We start from the raw sequence: 22,312 nt of genomic DNA, 5'->3' as shown, positions 1-22,312 counted from the left end.
CAATGTGTTGACGTCCTCCTAAAATTGTACTTCTCCCAGTGTTGGAGAACAGCCATACATCTCATCTAACCTGCTTTACCATCCCTGAAATTCATGAGCACTCACCAGATTCGGCCACTTTAGAGATATCAACTCCCTGTTCTGCAGCCATGAAGCCTAGGATAGAGAAGACTACAAAACCGGAGAAGAAGCTGGTCCCACTATTAATTAGTGCCAGAATGATGGCATCTCTGCAGGGGAGAAAAAGACAAAGGACGACAACTATGAAAGGGTGATCCAACAAAAAGGGGCTTTGTTGCGGTTATCCCTCAGCATAAACCATACCAAGCACAGCTTCCTAGCTGATGCTCCCTATGTTACACCTGACGTTCAGGTAACAAGAGGCAAGTGCGTAGCTCAATGTTACAGAATCTTGGACACCGAAATCAGACTACAAACATGTCTTATCCTGCATGGGACGGGTCTCTTAACGAAACAGCAGCAAGATACGGTGGCCCGTTTGTTATGCGCATCCACCCATCGTTACGAAAGAGTTTTTGGCTGAGTTGCGGGAAGGAAGAGAGAGAATCAAAAGGTGTTTTTCTCTACGGAGGAAAGCAGGGCAAGGTGGAAAGAGGATTAGTTGCTTTTTGCAAGGATGAGCGCGCTTATAAGACAGGCTGTGCCTTGGAGCCCAGCACGAGCAGCCGCTGAGGAGGAAAGAAAGGGAGGCTGAGGGCACTTCACACTGCATGCATGGACTTTAAGAGACAGATTCGAGGAGATGTTATGGACTAGCAGCAGGAAAGGTTGGGTAAGGAGGCCGCAGAGCATTCAGAACAAGCAACAGGAACGGAGTGAGTTATCCCATGAAGGGGAGAAGGGAAAGCGACTTCCAAGCAAAGCAGCTCTTGACTCTTTGTCTCAATGAGATGGAGGGAATTTCCCCCAAATTATTAGATGCTTGCTATTTCTCTCTTCTATTTCCTTATATATTTGACGAACTTTGCATGTACAGCAGTGGTGGGTTTCAAAATTTTTTGGAACCTCTTCTGTAGGTGTGGCCTGCTTTCCGGGTCCACTGGTGGAACCTCTTCTAACCGGTTCGGTAGATTTGACGAACCGGTTCTACCGAATAGGTGCGAACTGGTAGGAACCCACCTCTGATGTACAGTAAACAGATGAAGCAATTCTTCAATCGAGGCATATTTTAATGAGATATTCTTCTCCTTTAAATAGATAAAGTTCCACCACACTTTCCCCTTAACAATGCAAGTTTTAAAACTTGGGCATTCAGTCTGATTTATCGCCAGACAAATGTGTACAGGGCAATAGCTTACATCAGTGTTTCCCAACCTTGGCAACTTGAAGATGTCCGGACTTCAACTCCCAGAATTCCCCAGCCAGCATTCGCCCGGATATCTTCAAGTTGCCAAGGTTGGGAAACACTGGCTTAGATGTACAGCGTTTGACAGCCTTTGAAGAGTAGCTACTAAAGTAATGTCTTATACTGTACTGTTTGGCTTAGTCAGCGGTGTGACATAATCTGTGAGTGCCCTTAAGCAATCCCGGGCAAAATCAGATCCCCACTGAATGGCTTTCTGATGTAGATTATTAAGAGATTTCCTTGGAATCCCAGATTACCAACTATTCTTTTCCAACACGGCTAAACCCATTGTGTAATTGTATATGAAGTTTCATGAGGAGGAAAAAAAATACACCAGCATCCTGCAAATGTCAGATGCACTGGGATTTCAGCTTCCAATAAGTAATAAATTACATATTCTACCCAAGAGAGTTTTAAAGAAAGGTTTTTTTCCTTTCTACAGTTACAAGTTTCAACTTATTGCATATGATCTCAGTATCACAGGTATGTAGGATTGGACTTTACAGCTGGCCAGAAAAACAACAATGGCACAGTAAGAGATTGTGGCTCCCAGCTAATGAGAAAGGTATCAGTGTGCGTGTGTGTTTCTGCTTTTCCTATGCTTTTCAGGCCACAGTTCACAAACACAACTCAACTCCTAGGAATAAAATCTTAGGATGTTCTTGATGTCCCCCTGAAATGGGGATAACCATTGACCCAGTAAAGTTAATAATTCTTAGAAATGAAGATCCCCAGAGTGATGAGATGACGGGAAAAAGGCACACCAGAATGTTTCTCCTCTGCTTCCCCAAAATTGGAGCCACTTCCCCAGATATCTTGGACTATAAACCCCATTGATACAGGACAGTATTGTTGGCAATACATGTTGTCCTTCAATGGGTTTTGCCTCCAAAGGGTTCTGTGTATGTGGGGTGGGAAGAGATTATTTATCTTTTAAGATAGAACCGATGAGGGCAGAGTGAAAAGGGTAAAAACAACAAGCACTGCTTTTCTTGTCCCTGCCCTGCTTTTCCTGATTATCATTCATCTGCAGACTGGAGAAATCAACCAGGCAGACAGCTTAATCCTGGCAACCCAGCAGAACAAAACAAGAAAGTGGACCCTGGCTCTTAGCCTCCTAGCCAACAACTGTTGGAGATGCATGCAGCAATCCGCTGGCATCCTTTCCCACTGTTTGGCAGAGCCACGCAGCTGCCACTGTGTGAACATCCAGCTTTGTGGCCATCACGGTTCATCAGGCAAATATCTCCTATCCCACTGAAGCCATGCCCAGAGCTTTGCCTGTTGAGTTGAGTTCCTGAGTTCCGCTCAGGTATAAGATCGCACGGGTTGGGCCTCCTCCGGGTGCCGTCGACCGGACAATGCTGGTTGGCGGCTTCCCGAGGGAGGGCCTTCTCTGTAGCTGCACCGGCCTTGTGGAACGAGCTACCTGCTGAGATCCGGACCCTCACCACTCTCCTGGCCTTCTGTAAAGCGACCAAGACTTGGCTGTTCCGGCAGGCCTGGGGCTGTTGATTAATTTCCAGCCCCATTTGGTGGAATGGATGTTGTGTTGATTTTAATTCTGTAATTTTAAATGTTTTAAATGCTTTTACTTGCTGTGAGCCGCCCAGAGTCCCTAGGGAGTGGGCGGCATACAAATTCTATTAAAAAGTTTAAAGTATAAAAGAGAGAGAATCCCTGGCAAGGGGGAATAACCCTTCTACACGGCATAACCTCTTCTTCCTATGCTCTGCCTGCTTGCCATGCCCCCTTATGGTGATGTAGGAAATGGGGTCTCACTTATAACAATTGTTGTTGAATCGGTTATAGCTGCCCAGGGCAGTGAGTGCCCCCAGTCCTATGGCATAGGAGAAAAAGATTTGGGTCCCAGCATCAATCCACACCTGAGAGGGAAGAAGAACAAGAAACAAAAAAAGAGAGATTGAAATACGATGGGCTAGAAGTCCGTCCCTTCGCACACAACTGCCAACTTTTTTCAACTGCTCCTTGTACCCCGTGGCACGACAAAACCGCGCTCCACTAAAGCGCGCCCGATTAAACCGCGTCGCTGACGTCATCAGCAGGGCGACAACAGCGACCGCGGAGAAAAAAGGGCGCTTTAAATAGCGCTTTGAAAACAAGCCGATTCAAGTTAAGGTAAGGGTTAGGTTTAGCGTTAGGTTAAGGGTTAGGATTAGGTTTAGCGTTAGGTTAAGGGTTAGGTTTAGGGTTAGGTTTAGGGTTAGGTTAAGGGTTAGGTTTAGGGTTAGGTTTAGGATTAGGTTTGGGGGGGTTAGGTTTAGGTTTAGGGGTTAATTTTAGCTTTAGCGTTTACAGCGTGCTTTTTTCTCCGCGCTGTTGTCGCGCTGTGATGACGCCAGCTACGCGGTTTCGTCGAGCGCGCTTTAGTCGAACACGGTTTTGTGGTGGAACTCTTGTACCCTGGGAAGCCACTCACTGCTGTCATTAACAAGGGGCGTTGCGGTTGATATCTATTTGGTGAAGAGCTTTTAGCTACCGCTGCCAGCAGGTCCTTTAAACAAATAAAAACACGATTCACTGAAGCTGAACTCTTTGCAGAGCTGCACTGAGATTCTGCAGCTGAAATCTTGACAATTTATATTTGGTCCCTGCTTGCTTTCTTGCTTGTCATCTACTTCACAGCTGTAGTGCTCTGCCTTTGTGCGTTTGTGTGTTGTTAATTCCTAATGACACTGCGGTGCAAAAGCTGGCTAACCAGTTGGCAGCTCTATAGTAACCCTTCCTCTACCGCAATGGCTCCCAAACTTGGCAACTTTAAGACTTGTGGACTTCAACTCCCAGAATTCTCCAGCCAGCTCTCTGCAGAGCTGGCTGGAGAATTCTGGGAGTTGAAGTCCACAAGTCTTAAAGTTGCCAAGTTTGGGAACCACTGCTCTACCGTATGCCTCTCACTTACCTGAGGGGAAGCCAGTTTGGACCAGTCGGGTTTGAGATAGTAAATTATCCCATCCTGAGCTCCAGGCAGCATCACCCCTCGAATCAACAATATAATGAGCACCACGTAAGGGAATGTAGCAGTGAAGTAGACAATCTATGTTGCAGGGGGGGGAGAGGGAGAAAAGAGAGCAGGAATTAAGCTTTTTATGGAAAATGGTTCGTTTTGTTGCTTTCTATTCAGTTTAGAAGACCAAACTAAGAGGCAATCTGTCGACTCACTAACGCACCCCCCACCCCCCAAAAAAGTGTAAAATCAACTTTTTAATAATGTTTATTTCTTTACTCTAATATTTACTTCCCTTACAAACCACACTGCTCTCAAAAGAGCTTGCATAAAATGTTAAACTGAATTAAATAACAGCAATCGCAAATCGAATTATCGACTGAAAACATTAATTTAAAACCGGTAGAAGCCAAAATTGTTTTTGCAGCCCAGCCCAGCAATTAAGCACACGCAGGCGGCAATACAAACACTTTCAACCTTCTTAAAAACAAGCAGGGAGGAAGCCTCGTCAATTTCCCTGGTGGATTTTTTTAGTAGTAGCCTCTTCAGCTGAAAACTGGCCACGTGCCTGCACCTTTGCTGTGTGTGTGTGCTTGTCATGCCACTGTTAAACAAAACTCCCTCTTGCTTATGCCAGGAAATGCTTCGTGTCCCTGCCTGCTATCCCTGTAAAAGATACAAGGCCAGGAAAAAGAATCCGGAGGATCAGTTTTTCAAGAAACCATGTGACAAATAGGACGTTCTCTGCAAAGCAAGATCTTCCTTTCACTTTTAAATTTTTGTTTTTGCACGCATAGGTAAAAGTAAAGGTTCCCCTTGCACATTATGGGCTACTCGTTCCCGACTCTAGGGGGCTGTTTTCAAAGCCGAAGAGGCAGCGCTGTCCAAAGATGTCTCCGTGGTCATGTGGCCGGCATGACTAAATGCCAAAGGCGCACGGAGCACTGTTACCTTATTATCGTGGTCCCTATTTTTCTACTTCCATTTTTACATGCTTTTGAACTGCTAGGTTGGCAAAAAGCTGAGACAAGTAACGGGTGCTCACTCCGTTACGCAGCACTAGGGATTCGAACTGCTGACCTTTCTGATCGACAAGCTCAGCGTCTTAGCCGCTGAGCCACCACGTCCCTATGGAGGCATAGGAGGGGGTTAATGGGCCATTACTTTAGTGTGGGAAGCCTTGGGCTGCTTTAAAGCTTATTACAGAATTCTCCTTGAAGAAACATCTGACCTGCTCCTTGGACAATTGCCATAGATTTTCTCACACTAGAGTGCACCCCAAGGGAGCATTCAGTGTGTTCTAAGGTATGCGCTTCTCCTTTTAGCTAAGCAAACTTCCTGGCAAATACCTTCTGGGAACTGTGTGCCCTGTGCTTATAAGTCCCCCTCCCCCAATTCCTTTGAATACAGTTTTGTGTAAAATATGTTCTAAGATGTAGAACATTTTGGAATATCTCCCCTCTTTGCTACTTTAGAAAAAAAATAGTGACTAATGGGAAGGAAAATTGCATAGAATTAGCACAAAGTTTGGGAACCAGCTTGGTTTCTACATCAAGCACCACTATTCTTATGGAGCACTCAGTCCTGCCCCAGTTAGCCCTACTACTGACAACGCTAGGAAAGTTTGAGTAGGAGAGGTGGGTTCCTACCAGTTCGCACCTATTCGGTAGAACCGGTTCGTCAAATCTACCGAACCGGTTAGAACAGTGTTTCTCAACCTTGGCAACTTGAAGATGTCTGGACTTCAACTCCCAGAATTCCCCAGCTGGCTGGGGAATTCTGGGAGTTGAAGTCCAGACATCTTCAAGTTGCCAAGGTTGAGAAACACTGGGTTAGAAGATCTTCCACCAGTGGACCCGGAAAGCAGGCCACACCTACAGAAGAGGTTCCAAATTTTTTTGAAACCCACCACTGGCAAGGATCTTGTAACTTGACAAGCTTTAAGACTTGCATGCTTCAATGCCAGAGTTTCTGAATAGCTACTTGGACCGAGCTAAGTACTAATTCATAATTTCATATCCGGTCACATGGGCGGCAGGCCACTCCCATCTGGTCACATGGGTGGCAAGGCACTCCCACAAAGGAGGCCACATCCACAGAGTAGGTTCCAACAATTTTTGAAACCCACCACTGCAGTGCATGGATGGAGAAACCAATGTCAGATCTTCTGTTAGGAGAAGGAAGTGACGGACAGGGAATCTAGACGTCTTGATAGGAGATTCAAAGAAAGGGAAAGGCTCTTATGGGAAGTTCTGACCTAGATACTCTGGAGTGCCTTTGGATGTCATGCTCCATGATTTAAGTCAGAGGCGGTCAATCTGTGAATTGCACGTGGCATCCTAATTCATTTGTGAAGCCCCACAAAATGTGACAACTAAACTACTACAAAGTATAGCAATAGCAATAGCAGTTAGACTTATATACCGCTTCATAGGGCTTTCAGCCCTCTCTAAGCGGTTTACAGAGTCAGCATATCACCCCCACAGTCTGGGTCCTCATTTCACCCACCTCGGAAGGATGGAAGGCTGAGTCAACCCTGAGCCGGTGAGATTTGAACAGCCGAACTGCAGAACTGCAGTCAGCTGAAGTAGCCTGCAGTGCTGCATTTAACCACTGCGCCACCTCGGCTCTTTTTATGTAAACTGGAATAGTCTTATTTTTATGTAAACTGGAATAGTGTTATTGTACAATAGTACTGTGTAGTGAACCCTTGTGTATTTAACTTGAACCATTGTGTGATTAACTTGAAATTTGCTACAGTAGGCCCCATTCTTAATTATGGGTCGTCTTTAAACCTAGGGACCTTGTTGTATAAATAGGTTAAAAGAGATATCATGTGGGTATGTATATATGTTACTTCTTCCTTTAGTCAACATCTGGGTCTCCAACACTTGCTGCACATCTCTCCAGGTTTCTGCTTATTGGGGGGGGGAGAGGAGGAGCAGAAGACAAAGATGAAAGAATCAGCAGCTGACTCATCTCCTGCAGCATCAGAAAATTTAAAGCTACAGATATGTTCCCGGAGATGCTGACCTGAGGATCCTTAACATTTATGAGCTCAGAGACAGAGGCCTACTCAACCACTGAGCGAGATCCGGATTATAAGGCATCCTTTGTTGCCAATGGGGAAAAGAAATTACAGATATTGAGAATGTATAAAGAGAAGAGCTTCAAGGAGTGGACTTAATTTTATTCAATGACATAAGAAGTCCCATGAATGCATAACTGACGGCTGGTCCCTGAAAAAAAGTGCTCAGGCACCACTTCAAATACCGTCTTCCAACGCATTTCATGAGAAACGCTTAAGAGCTTTTGGCTGCCTCTCAAACCTTTTCCCGTCCTTCCTAAGGGACCTTCTCTAGCTTCTGCAGCCAGGAGGGGAAGAATGCTACTCTGGAAAAGGCATCCTAGCTGACTTTCAGCAGTGGTTCCTCCTCACTAAGGCTACAGGAGCCACAAGGGTGGCCAGCTGTGAGAGGCTGCACCATGGGCAAGTGCCTCTCTGCTGAGACCTGGGGGCTGTGTCTGCTGAGAATGCCAGCCTTTCTTAGGCACGGAACTTGCTGACGAGTGGGATTTTAGATGCACTGGCTATGCATTGGGAAAACGAGAAGCATTAGGTATCTGGGTGGGTGGAACATATGACTCAGAGAGAAATTTTGATATGTGCAAAGGAAGGCCCCTATTTACATTCAGAAAGAATAGATCGTGGGCCACACTATTCATGTCTTGAGATCTGAATTTATTCCTTGGCTGCATTTGTATTTGGCAATGGCAGACCTGATAAAATAGAGGCCTCTGTACAGTAGTTGCCACACCAGATGTCCCCGGGAGAATAGCTTCTAGTCAGAGAACACACTATTGACAACCTAACTGGGCATGGCAGTTTTATATGTCCAACCACTACAATTTTCCTCAAGAGCTGCGGAATACATTAAAGGCAGGGATCTAACTTTAATTTCAAGAAGTCAAATCACAAGGCTGATGTCTCAAGTTGTAGCAGACAAATATGACTACCCTTTTAGAAGCTGAGAGTTTCCACCCACTTTGCAGAAATTCTGTTTTGCTCTTTTCACAAACAGGAACCCTGAAATGTGCCTAATTTTTCTCCCTCGCAGAGGGACTCTGGATGGTGTACAAATCAAATGTCAAAAGATGCCAATTACGTGTGTAGAGATTTCCCTCAGGAAGTCTCAGGTGAGATGATGGATAGGATCCAGTGGTGGGTTGCTAATCCCGTTCCAACCGGTTCGGTTCGGTTGGAACGGGGCCGGCGGGGTCCTCGTGCACGCGCACAGTTCACGCATGCGTCTTAGCGCCTGCGCGATGCTCCAGCTGCTTGCGGAGACTCGCGCAGGCGCTGTATGTGCCATCCAGCTGCTCGCGGAGAATCACGCAGGCGCTGTATGTGCCATGCGCCTGCGTGGAAGCGCAGAAGCCTTCAAAGACCGGTAGGGAGCACGGGCGAGCGGGTGGGCCCTTCGCCGTTCCCGGAAGTTACTTACTTCCGGGTTCGCCGACCAACGGGTTCGCAGGGACCGCCGCGAACCGGTTGAAACCCACCCCTGATAGGATCTCTTACAAAGGATAATACTCGGTAAATCAGGAGCCAGTGAAGTCTAAGGAATGCTGTTCGGACACCTCCCCCCTGCCCCCCAACTGTAATTTTAACTTGAGTGCTGCTCTTTCTCCATTTCCTGACTGACCTTTGCGAGGGTCTGTCGTTCTATGCTTAGCAGCCACCGTTCCTCTTTGCCTTAATTGAAAACACTTTGCCTCCATTTTGCTTAAGGCTTATTCACTTCCTGCATGCCTCACAGTTTCCCGAAGATCAATCCAATCCTTCCGGCTGCAGGCACCCATCGGTCACCCGTACCTCCCCTCACCCGCAGTTCTTTCCAAAATGCACTTTCCTCCATGTATTTATTTTCATGTCATCATTTCATTCAACGTTCTCTTCTCATCCCCGGGATTGTGTATATACCTGTTTCCATTCACCCTCCACCTGGCCCTCCTTGCCCCTTCTTCAAGAGCCACATCATCTCCACAGGTAAGAGCCTTCAGAGTGGGCAGCGGAGCGCTTAGCAGGGGGGATTCAGGAAGCAGGCGACTGCCAGTGGGTGCTCTGAAGAGAAGGAATTCACCCATCTTCTGGAATCTCATGTGACCACTGCCACAATTCATTCACAATTTCTCCCCACCTTCTCCTCCCTTCCACGTCGACTCAGGCCACCATCTCCCTACAGCTTCTTACCTTTCCTGCAGATTTGACGCCTTTCCAAACGCAGAAATAGACAAGGACCCAGCAAGACATGAGGCACAGGGTCACTTCCCAGTTGATGGCCCCAGGATACTCTAGGCCTTTTGAAATATTCAACACCTTGTTCCTGCAAACAGAGGGAGAAAGGGTGATCACCAGAAAGGGACGGCTCTGTGATCAAAGATCTCCCCCAATGCAGGTGAGCACGGCCCTGTTCAGGACAGAGAATCTGGTAGGTCAGCTTAGGACAAAGGGAGCAATGCCATAACTCACTCCCAAAATTCGATGACAGGTGACCGCTTGTCAGAAAGTTCATCACAGGTAAGATTGCTGCTGGCAGTGCCATTGGCACAGTCTTCATGTCGGAAGATTTCCACGCATTCTGGGGAGTTCCAGGGATTCCCACAGGTTGCCCATGGCAGGGTAGCTGTAAAAGACTTCACCAGATAGTAGAAGCCCCAGGCAAGTACCATGATGTAGTACGTGTTGCAGTAGAAGACAATCACCATGGAAGCGATTCCCAGTCCTGTTTGGAGAAATTCAGTTAACTTGAAAAAAGAATGGGCTATTTTCCCTAAAGGGTATATATGACACTGTTGCACAACGAAAATGAGTGATATTGCATTTGCTAAATGTCCCATCTTTTAAATTCTGGAAACAGAACCCTATTTTCATCAAACAGTAATTTAATTTGGCTTTGCATGCATGATGAAAGAGTGATGAAAAAGACCCATTTCAAATCGCTAGTTTAAAAAAAGAGAGAGTAGGACTTCTTTTCCTGGCTTCTGGGATTACAGGGTGTAATCTTACACTACATACTGTCTGCTCAAGTAGATTTTCACTGACATATTGATTACAAACGTTTTGGGTATCAAAAGCCAGTGATCTCAGCCTGATTATTTCTGTACTGTATGCCACCAAGAGAATTATGTCTATATTTAAGCAATTCTTCTCTATGCATCCACATCTCTTTAATACCTCCTGACCCATCTTTGCCAACTTCACATATTCTTCTAATTTGGGCACATCTCAAAGATCAATCTATTGGACCTTTTGATATCTCCTTGGTTCTCACTGAAGATCCCAAAGTGACGTTCTGACTTGGGAAGTTGAGAGAAGATGCTATTAGAAGGTAGCTGAACCTTTCCCTGCGAACAAACTCCTACAACGAACCTTAAGAGCAATAAAGAGAAGGGGATTAGTTGGAAAAAGATATTCTTACCTTTGAAAAGTGGCGCTATGTTCCATACAGTGATGCTTCCAGCCTTCATGAATTGCCCCAGAGCAATTTCCAAGAAGAAGATGGGAATCCCACCAAGGAGGGCAATAAGAATGTACGGGATGAGGAACACACCTGTAGCCAGGTGAGCAACACAAAGTAAGCAACAGTGTCATTCTTCAATTCTAGACCACTTCAGCTGTTCCCATAAGTACAGATGGTTTGTAGATTTATTATACTAAAAACATTTTTAAAAACAGCATCTAAATCTAATCCAATTTAATCTAAATCGTGCACTAGGAAAAGCTGAGGCCTGCCCCATAAAATGTCATGCCATCTTCATAATTTATTCTGTTTCAGTTTGTGGCTTGAGAAGAGAGCAAGGATGTCAACTGAAATCATTTAAGTGGAAATTGTATTCAGTCGATTTGGAGTTCTGAGATACCGGCACACCCTGAAAATTAACCTCAGATGTCATGTTTAAAATAGGCAAGAATTTCAGGTGGTTTTTTGCAGGTCGGGGAGGAGCCAATGAAATGAAATTCGGGTTAGAATCTGGGTTCCCCCCCCCCCCCAATCAGTATCTGAATTTGTGACTTCTGTGGTTACTTGGAATTGTAATACTCATTGCATTTTAATTCTTCCCAGTTCCCCTTTAAGACTTCTTCATTTGTTGCCACCACTTAACTTACCCTTTTCCAATTTGTCAAATTCTAAGTATTTTGAGATTGCACAATTGAGAATCAGCCTTGCTGGCTGGATCACGTTCCACAGACATGTTAAGGGTGCTATGCTGGAGAAAGCCGGCTGAGCTGAAATGCATCCTTGCTCTCCATTTAGAGATATTTTGCTGGCAAAAGTCTTCATGTGCAAATGTCTGCAAAATATCCAGAGGAAGACCAGATCCCTAAGGTAGCTGCTATGGAGCTTGAAAGGAGAGAGATAAAAAGCAGACTCTGTTGTCCTCTATTATTTTCCTTCTGACTTTTATCTTCTGGTCATTTAGTCATAGATGCTTCTTCAGGCTCCCAAGATTAGAAATGATCTGTGGGCCTCCCTTGCACTGTCCACTTGGTCGCTGCCATGTGATCTTGATCTGTTTCCCGCTTTCCCCAAACAGCTTTCAACTTTCCTGCCCCCATTGTTAACAAGTGTGCCAGTCTCATGGCTGTGACGGACAGGCTGGCCTGGTGTGTTCCCAAATACATTTGTTCACGTGGTCCTCAGCTTGAATCATCTCAAAGAGGCTATTTATATATAGTACAGATCCCTGGGTTAAGGGAAGGCCGAAGTATTGCTTCTCGTCCTCCCAATCCCTAGTTAAAAGGATAATCTTGGGGATATAAACTCTTTCCCATGGGGATTAGCAAGGCAATGGTTGGGGAATTCATTCATTGCTGCGTATAGGCGGGGACATCTATCATCCAGGAAATGCAAATGGCGGTAAATCTGTGACTCCGCGCATGGAGCAGCTACGTTACACCAAGGCTGCAAGGCAAGAGTGCGTGCGCGAAGGCTGACTCCAAGATGATATGGGATTTTGTGCCTCTATTTACACATTGAACCAGATCGCTTGCAAAAACAGCAGCAACTGCGTTCCTGGAATGTGGCTTGGTTTGATAAATATTAATCTTGGGATTTGGGTAGGTGAGTATATTGGGGTTTCGGTTAATTAAAGGTTCAAAGGAGTGTGCAAATTTGGGGCATGGATGAGCGCAATAACCAGATGGAGTATATCAAGTGAATGAAACCTACAAGTGGGTGTTTGGGTGTGAAGATGTGCGTGGATTTATCTGAAATCTAGCATTTACTCAGATGGCAAACCTGCATTGTATTCATTTCAGAGTATTGGCGAGGCTTCATATGACTCAATATTTCATTTTCTTTTCTTTTTTTTGAATCCCTGCACGCAAAAAGATATCAATGCATGGGAAGCGATTCTGGCATAATCTTGTTTTGTTTTGTATAAAAACCCATGTCAGTCTCAAATTCTCACTTGCAGTCGGATACCTACAACTAGACACACGTTTATCCCTATAAATCAGCCCAGATTCAAAAACTACCCTTTCTTGGAACAACTTTTATAGGACCAATTAAGGTCTGAAATATGTGATTATGCCATAGTAAAGGCTGCTTCTAAGAACACTCAAAATGTATGCCTCATTCCATTAAACAAATAGACTAAAATGGCTCCTTATCAGTTTTCATATTCCCTCTTTCTGCTTTTTCATTATCGACTCCATACGGCATAGTGAATGTAAAGGAAATATCAGGGTTAGATCATGAAATAAATTGGTTGGACAATCATTCCATTTGTGCAATGAATTTTAGAATTTGTTGTCAAAGGAGACAGGGAGACTGCTGACAGAATTCTCAGCAATCTTCTCCAAATTGCAGTTCTCAGGCTTGAAAATTAATTTATGATGCAATTAATATAACAGCCTTCCCCCAGGAATTAAGCTACAGCTCTTCTTTTCCTCAGCCAGGTGACCATATACAAGATAGTCACACATTGGAGAAAATTGTCAGCGATATCTGCAGTATAAATATGTCTCCAATGTTGCCTTTATGCATATATAGTAACTCAATTCAAGGTAGGAATAGAGGCGATCAAAGTGCATTTCTGAATCACCCTATTTTCATAGACCAACGTTTATAGGAATGATAAAGTATTGGCTTCTGCCTGAAGAATGAGATGCTTTAATCTCTTGGTGAGTTAGAAGGAGAAGCAAGGGGATAACTGGGAAAATGTAATCTCGTGAATTGAAGTGGTCGCTGTTCTGTCCGCAGCAATTTTTCACACTTGAAGGAAAGCACAGACATTTTTCTTTTGCCGATCCTGGCTACCGATCCATTTCAGATTGGCTGTTGAGATGCCTTTGAGGGCACGGAGCCAGAAAGACTGAATCATTCATTCCTTGTGATCTCCTCATACACCCCTTGACAAACCCAGAGATTTTATTTTATTCTGGCTTTCCATCTCAGCTCACCCATGCGAGGCCTGCAGCTACGTGTCTACCAAATGCTGTGACCACCGGCACTTCTGGATGTGCTGGTACCCAGGTACAATGCTCTGAGCGCACCAGTTTGGGTACACAACTTCGGATAGGGGAAGCTTCCACCCCCTCCACCCTCAACAGCACTGAATGAAGCAAGAGTTTTCTCCTGGAATTTGCCCCCAGCAGCTGTGGCTTGCACTGTGCCATGCTGTGGCTTTTACACAAAAGAAATTTCTCGCCGGCTGTCAGACAAGTAAAAGAGGAAAGTTCTCAGGGCCTCAAAGGGGAGGGCAGGCGATTATCTCAGCCTCAGCACTTTCCCCCAGAAGAAGAAAAAAATGATTTTACTCCAGGAGGTTTGGAGAAATTGGAAGAATGCATCTCTGTTTCAACCCTGGACTATCCCCCCAGCCATTCTCAAAATATGCTTTATCACCAAACACTGCCTTCTCCAACTTCCTCTTTCCTATCTAACTTTTCTGGCCAGCCAGCTCCTCTGATTGTTTGGATCACTTTTTCTATCCTTCCTGAGCTCCTTAGAAGCTTCAAAACTTTATTAGAGCAGTTTAAACTCCTGCTCTGTAAGGGAGGATAGGCAAACAAGATATCCAGGTTATGAAATCAGGTTATGTGCTTATCCTTACTGGCCTAGAGGGTGGAAAGCAATATTCCTCCCCACTCACCCCTCATATCAGTTGCTGGATAAGATCTGGATCTCAGTGGGGATTATTCACCTCTGGAGACAGAAGTCAGGTGCCAATCCAAAAAACACATAAAACAGGCATCTCTAACCCACTTGCCAAGTCCAAAGTTTTGGCAATCTCTTTGGTTGTTAGCTCAAACTGAATCCATTCTTTATTAGCATAACAAGATTGACCAGAAATGCCTAAACTTTCAGGAACAACAGAATTTTTCAATGGAGAAAGAGGAAATAAATGTCTCTTTCTCAGAAGGTCGCCTATTTAAAATAGTAGGGTTGTCGAAATCCTGTCTTTTCAATTGTGATTAATGACCAAATACTGCTTCATCTCAAGTCGGGATTGAGCAAGTCGTTTATTCTTTTTCCTTTCACTTTCTGTTCTTCTGTCTTGAAAAAGGAACAGCTAGGGCTTATGGCGACTGATACCTGCTAAATTTGTCCCATGCAAATATAAGATGAAAACTGGCTCCAGGGATGCAGCTGAGAGTTTTGTCTTTCTTCTGTAGTCTGCCAAAGTACTTTCCACCCCCCCCCCCTTTTCATTTGCACGTACAACAGTCTTAAACAGAAAGGGCAGATTACAAGGAAGGATTCTGAATCAATAAATGCAAGGGGGAAAAGGCAGAGTACCATCGGTGATGGAGGTGCCTTGGATAGCAGGGTTTGCAAAAAAAATAAAATAAAATAAAGATATTATTGGTCCTTTGCAGGTTTTGCTAAATTGAGACACTTGTCCTTGGCTATTAAAAGACTGCCTTTGTACGTTTTCGCTTCGCTTTTCTTCCAACAAGAACGAAACGGTGAACATCCCACTTAATTCTCACCACATTCTAACTTGACTTTTGAAGCTGGTAAGGTTAAAAATAAGTACTAGTCCAAGATCACCAAATCGGAATGGAGATTGTATTCCAAGTCACCAGCCCAAGACTCCAAGTATCACTAACAGCACTTGTCAGAGAGAAATAGTTGCAGAAGCGTCAGCTGGACCTGGCTGTTTTACCCAAGAGCCAGGCAGCATGTGAGCGTGACGCAATGTGCATCCCATCAGCCCATGGCAGGCCTAACAGCATTGCTCTTCTGTTCTCCTCTCCTAAAAGCAGCCGGGAGAAAACCAACCTATCCTTAAGGGAGAATGAGATAGCAATTTTCGTCCTGTGCTGTACAGATAATGAATCGAAATGGGAGTCACAAGGAGTCACAGTGGGATCCCAACCCCCGTTTATAAAGGTCAGAAAATCCTAAAATAGAAGGAGAGCCCTTCCCCCCTATTTCATTGCTAATTAAAGAGACACTAGGGGAGGATTGGGGCAAACCTAGAAAGCTGGGGACTTTAAATTTGCAGGGATTGGCCACGATAATCTTACAGAGGGGGCAGTGCCCCTGAACAGACACACCGAGAGTATTATACCCCTCTTCTTTTTCCTATGTTCTGGGATTAAACTCCAGTTTGGGAGAAGGGACTTAGCTTAAGCCTAGGAGACACGCATCTCCCTTTTTTTTTCCCTCCAATCCAGGCCCCAGTAGGTTTGTCCTTCCCGTGGCCTTTGGTGGCGCACCAGTTAAACACATCAGAGTGGGAATGTGCTCCTCTTGGCTTCTCATTCAGTTTCTCCTCTGCATCCTTCCTCAAGATTCATTGATTGGAAAGGGACAGATCCCAGAATGGCTCACATGGGCTGTGGAGAATGCCAAAAGGAGCCCTCCTGGAGACGAGACGATAGAAACAGGTCTGGTGAAAAAGATCATGTTTCCTGGGTTTCTCGGCAGTTCTCGGCAGCCATGCCTGCACCAAGTGCACGCTGGCTCCTGCCAGAACACAACTGCTTTCCATATAATGTTTATGGCTTATTAACCCACAATGGCCTTAATGCTTTTCTCCAGGAGCGGGGAGGTTATCGAGACAACATGGGGAGGAAGGGGGGGATGACGCCCTTATTTTTAAGGAAACCAGCTAAGTGTGATACTCAAGGGCAGTGCCAGATGAGGGCCCAATGAATCCAGGTTCCAGGCACCCATGAGGCTCACTGGATGCTTTTCAGCCAGGCATTTCCTCTTAGCCTGTCCTACCCTTCAGGGTTGTTGGGGTAAATTGGGAGAAAGGCAACAATCACCTATGCCCCAAGGAATTATTTGGAAAGAAGGCGAGAAATAACGTGATGGCAAGCACGTCAACATGTCTCCTCCCCCAGCCAACTTGCCCTGTCACATTTAAATCCTCAAGCTGGATGCCATCCAGATACGTTATATTGCGATACGTGATTAAGTACATGCTTTCTGCGAGTATGTTTTCCAATATTCAGAAAAATAAAGAGGGCAAAGCAGTTCCTGGGGAGGATTGGACAGCAACCAAAAGGTGCTAGAAGTTTCTGTTCTGACCAATTCACGCATAAAATGCCCTTTCACAATTTGTTCTAAATTTATTTTGCGTTATTTGAATAAAACTGGAGGAAGGCAAGATTTGCCACTGAGACTGCCATCCAGGAAGGACTACCATTGCCATGAAAGGCCCTCTTTTCAGCCAGCTGTGCCTTCTCTTTGCCCCTCTGGTGTTCCCACATGGTCTCCCGTCCTCCCCTGTCATTATTCCCCCCCCCAACTTCAACTTTGAAAAGGGGTGAGGCATCTGACTTGGGGTGTCCCTGAAAGCGGATGCAACTCTGGAGGCTCAGTTGTTGTAATAAGCGGGAAGTGAGCGAGAGATTTGGAAGCATCTAACCTTGGAATCTGCAGGGTAACTCAGGATGGGCCCAGGAGAAATGCTCTGTGGATGTGGCTCATTCTTATCAGTGCGTGGGTGTGCGTGCATGCACAAGCATGCATGTGTACATATGCAGGTATACAACGTCTTTCTAGTTTGTCAACTAAAGCACCAAAATAATCTCAAAGAGGCTTGGGTCTTCATTCCACCGTGTGTGGCCTCCTTAACTTGTTGCAGTGGGAAAGAGACAGTGGGAAAGAAGCTAGTTTTCTCAAGTCCCTCTATGGTAGGAGTGTCCAAGACCCCCAAAACACTACAGCTGGAAAGAGGGGAGTCCCCCACAGTCAAAGTGGGTTGGGAAATTTTCCCCGCTTCCCTTCAACGTGCTCCCCTCCTGAGGGACTTTTGGACCCACAAGTAGCAGGATGGGGAGGTGTTTATATTGTATCCCCCTTCAGAACAGCAGCCACGATTCCCTCCCACCTTTGCTAGGATCCTCTGCCCAGGCGACACTCCTCTCTGCAAGCTGGCAGCTGCCCTTTGCTCCCTGCCTAGCCACAGATGTGTGTGGTGACAACACGGTGCCAACGACTTGTATCCTTCTCCGCCTCTCAACCTTCCCACTGAATCCCGCAGGATTTCTCCCCTATCTTCACCTTCGCTCATGATTCAGTCTGGATAAATCCCTTGCCTCTTCCAAGGAGCTTAACCTTCTCCTATGGGGATTTTTTTTTAAAAAAAATACCCCTGGAGGGATGAGGTTTTTGGGGAACTCCCACAGGACATCTCCCACCAAGATTTCCCCTCCCTTTCCAATCTCACGACTGGGATCCCCATCTGTTCAACCTACTAAGTGATGATCTGACTCACGTTCGAGTCTTGTTTTTAAACTGTGGGGGTCCGGGCCTGAGGTTTTTAGATTCCAGGTAGGCGTTTGGACTGAATGCGCCTACTGAAGAAGACAGGGGAGGCCCTCCGAGCAGAGCATATTAACCCCCCATTCCCAGCCCTAACTTTGGAAAGAGCCTGGAGGCTAAGCCAAAGGCCAAAATGCCACTCTGGGAAAGGAGCAGGCTAGAGTTTTTTTCTTTCCTTTCCTTTCCAGGGCATCTTTAGGCATCTGCTCTTGCGGCTGCCAACTCTAGACTAGTTTGTAAGGCAATCCAGGCTGGATTGCCTTACAAACTACTCCTGAGTTTAGGATGTCAGCCCAACAAGCCACTGTTTCAAGGCTTTCTCAGGTGCCTTGTTCTTCCCAAGGGGCCTGGATCCTGAAGCTTCCTGAAGGTGCAGGGTGCAGGCTCCGGAGCTAGGCATCCTAAAAGGGTTCCCATCCGACTCTCTGGACCAGTGTTTGTCAACCTTGGCCACTTGAAGATGTCCGGACTTCAACTCCCAGAATTCCCCAGCCAGCATTCGCTGGCTGGGGAATTCTGGGAGTTGAAGTCCGGACATCTTCAAGTGGCCAAGGTTGACAAACACTGCTCTGGACAATCACGGAATCCGCCCCCCCTCCCTTAAGAGTAGAAGGATCCTGCAGACCCCCCCCCCCCCCGCCTCTCACGGCCGCCGGTTGCTCACCTCCCCCGTTCTTGTAACACAGGTAGGGAAAGCGCCACACGTTGCCTAGCCCCACGGCAAAGCCCACGCAGGACATGATGAAATCCATCTGCCGGGTCCAGGTCTCTCTCTCGCGGGGAGGCGCCGGGCTCGGCTTGCAGGAGTCCACGGCCTCCCCTTTGCTCCCGACTGAGGCTCCTTGGCACATGGCGGCTGCGGGGGGTCCCGTCTTTTTGTCCTGCGGTTCGACCGAGACGCTGTAGATGCCGCCGCCGCCGCCGCCTCCGCCTCCGCCGCTCTCCGACGAAGCCCCCTTGGCCATGGTGCCTGGGGGGATTCCCGAGTCCCGGTCGCCCCCTTCCAGACGGATCGAGATGATGCTCAACAGAGAAAAGAAGAGAAGGGGTGCTGGGGGGGGGGGGGAAGGCTTGGGTGGGTGGGTGAGTGGGTGGGTGGGTTTGCAGGCAGAAGCCCCCCTGGCAAGAGGCGAGCGGGAGACGGCGGAGAGTGGAGTCGGAGCTGGGTCTCGCTGGGGCAGGTGTCCGGCTCGGAGGGGAGGGCAGGGGTTTCGCGGAGACTCAGAAACAATCCACGAAGCACTTGAAGGTCAACCTGAAAAACCTCATGTGTTCAGTGGACTCGGGGAAGGGGGTTGCTCGAGGGCGAAGGTCGGCGAGATCCGCCGGGGGGGGAACACCCCCACAGCACCCCGCCCGGAGTTACGGCAGGGCACGGGGTAGGGGCGGAGGTGGGGGGGGGGAAGACGAGCCGATCCCTTCGCGTCCGCCGCCTTCGAGCTGCTCCGGTCGCTTCTGGTGGCTCGCCGCTTCGGGTGCTGCCGCTGTGTCTCCTCTTCTCGCAATCGCCGCCCCTTCGAGGCTGCTGGAGGAGAGAGCCCGCGTGACGTCAGCAGGCCCCGCCCCCTGCCCTCCCCTCCCTCCCCTCCCCGCTCCGCCTCGCCGCCGTCGCCGGGATTCGCCGACTGCTCCCCCCCCCCATCTGCCCCCTCCCCTCGCTCTTCCTCCTCCTTCGCGCTCCAGCACCGCCAGCCGCAGGGAAAGAAAGACGGGCAGGGGGAGCGAGACGGGTGGGGTGGGGGGGGGAATGTAGGGGGAGGCTCCATTGCAGCGGCCGTTCCCCCCCCCCCAATTTCCAAACCTCCCCCCGCACCTGTTCCCTCCCTGGGTGCTGCTGCTGCTGTACAATAACGCTCTCTTGCCTGGCTGGACTCGACTTCGGAGTTTGATGAGAAAAAGCACGTTTCAATTCACACGGTTTCCAGTCAGAGCGCCGCTTTCGGCTGCAGTGCCTCCCGGGTCCGTGACCCGCTGTGTAGACGCGCACTTAGGCGGAAGTGTCAGCGGCCGCTGGGCGTTTTTCTTGTCACGTTTTCAGCTGGGGAGGGGGGCAAGCTGAGAAGATCTCCATCCCACCCTCCAATTAACACGACACCCCCCCCCTCCACATACAAATAAAACCTGGCTGTTCCGGCAGGCCTGGGGCTGTTGACCCCAAAATATAGCAATAGCAGTTCGACTTATATACCGCTTCATAGGGCTTTCAGCCCTCTCTAAGCGGTTTACAGAGTCAGCATATCGCCCCCAACAACAATCCGGGTCCTCATTTTACCCGCCTCGGAAGGATGGAAGACTGAGTCAACCCTGAGCCGGTGAGATTTGAACCGCCGAACTGCAGATAGCAGTCAGCTGAAGTAGCCTGCAGTGCTGCATTTAACCACTAAATATGGTCCAGCCCCACTCAGAATGGAGTGCATGGTATGTTTTTTAAATCTATCTTTTCTTTTCTTCTCTTCTTTTTGATTTCTTGTATTGTCAGCCGCCCGGAGTCCTACGGGATTGGGCGGCATGGTTCCACCACAAAACCGCGGTAGACTAAAGCGCGTGTGACTAAACCGCGGTGACAAAACCGCACCGTCAAAACCGCGCGACAACAGCGCGCAGACAACAGCGCGCTGACAGAAGCGCGCTGTAACATAATCCTAAAAATAACCCTAAACCTAACCCTAAACCTAACGCTAAACCTACCCTAAACCTACCCTAAAGCTAACCCTAAACCTAATCCTAACCCTAAACCTAACCCTAAACCTTACCTTAAGTGAAATCACGCTTCTGTGGGCGCGCTGTTGTCGGCGCGCTGTTGTGGGCGCGCTTTTGACATCGCGGTGTTGTCGGCGCGCTTTAGTCTACCGCGGTTATGTCGTGCCACAGGGCGGCATATAAATGTTATTAAACTTTAAACTTTAAATATGTTTATCATGCAGGTGGTCCTCCAGACACCACAATGGAGCATTCGCTGGCTGGGGAATTCTGGGAGTTGAAGTCCAGACATCTTCAAGTTGCCAAGGTTGAGAAACACTGTTCTAACCGGTTCGGTAGATTTGACGAACCGGTTCTACCGAACAGGTGCGAACTGGTAGGAACCCACCTCTCCTACTCCAACTTTGCACTAAATGAACTGTAAGTCAACTACCTGTATTCCTGGATTTGGAAGCCAGAAGCTGTAAGGTAGAATTTATGGTAGAGGGAAGGAGAGATAATCTTGAAAATGTCCAGAAACTGTATAGTGTCTGGTGTTTCTAAGCTGAGTTCAAGATTCTGGATTTAACTTATAAAATGCTTAACTTTTTGCAACCAACAAAGCGCCTTCTTTGATAAAATCCTCTGCATTTGCTCCGGTTTCAACTGGTGAGAACAAAGGGAGGAGGGCCTTTTTGGTGATGGCACCCACCAAAGAAATATTCTTCCAGCCACCCACTGTTTCTCAGAACATTTTATTCTTTCGCTGTCAGGTTTTGAAGGAGAAGGCCTTTGACTAAATGTTTTCTTTGCCGCTTTGTGCCTAATGCTGCTTTGTTACATGATACCTCTTGCTAAATATAACATCTGAAGATATATTCTTCATCTGGATTGAAAGATGTGCTGTTTAAGGTACAGCTCCTTTTAAATGAATATATTTAGAAGCTTTGTCTGTTGAAACTTGTGTCTTGTCAACATTTCCCCTTCGGGGGGAAAAGGGCAGCATATAAATATAATAAAATCAAAATCAAAAATCAATTTCCTTCTCTTTTGAATTTATCTAGGTATATTGTATGTAAACAACTATAGGAATTTGGGGCATTAAACACACAGATGTAGAAAGTGGGCAAATCCTTATAATGATTTAGTTTAGTTTAGTTTATTGAGTTTGTATGCCGCCCTATTCCCGAGAGACTCAGGGCGGCTCACAATAAAAAGGGAGGGGATACAAAAAATAAAATAAAATAACAACAATTTAAAACTCTGCAACAGCCATACCTCGAATGGGGCTGGATAGTTCAACAGCCCCAGACCTGCCGGAACAGCCAGGTCTTAACCGCTTTGCGGAAGGCAGGAAGGGCAGTAAGGGTCCGGATCTCCATGGGGAGATCGTTCCAGAGGGCCGGAGCAGCCACAGAGAAGGCCCTCCCTCGAGGAGTCGCCAGCCGACATTGGCCGGCGGATGGAATTCGGAGGAGGCCTAGTCTGTGGGATCTGATAGGTCTTTGG

General features: G+C 47.1%; 1 protein-coding gene across 1 annotated transcript in view; it reads right to left on the bottom strand.

The window, feature by feature from the left end:
- Positions 1–19,607, bottom strand: part of SLC6A8 (solute carrier family 6 member 8) — a 38,990-nt gene extending 19,383 nt beyond the window's left edge. The window contains exons 1-7 of the mRNA XM_032209949.1: positions 18,789–19,607; positions 10,814–10,945; positions 9,865–10,117; positions 9,586–9,718; positions 4,287–4,421; positions 3,149–3,252; positions 106–230 (exon numbers count right to left, since the gene is read on the bottom strand). Of these exons, the coding sequence (XP_032065840.1) occupies positions 106–230; positions 3,149–3,252; positions 4,287–4,421; positions 9,586–9,718; positions 9,865–10,117; positions 10,814–10,945; positions 18,789–19,089 (1,183 nt within the window). The 5' untranslated portion in view covers positions 19,090–19,607. The remainder of the gene's footprint in view (positions 1–105; positions 231–3,148; positions 3,253–4,286; positions 4,422–9,585; positions 9,719–9,864; positions 10,118–10,813; positions 10,946–18,788) is intronic.
- Positions 19,608–22,312: the final 2,705 nt, after the last annotated feature.

The sequence above is a fragment of the Thamnophis elegans genome, chromosome 2, assembly GCF_009769535.1.
Source record: "Thamnophis elegans isolate rThaEle1 chromosome 2, rThaEle1.pri, whole genome shotgun sequence".
Taxonomy (NCBI): Eukaryota; Metazoa; Chordata; class Lepidosauria; order Squamata; family Colubridae; genus Thamnophis; species Thamnophis elegans.
The sequence above is the reverse complement of the archived record's forward strand: the minus strand, read 5'-3'. Positions and strand labels throughout refer to the sequence as shown.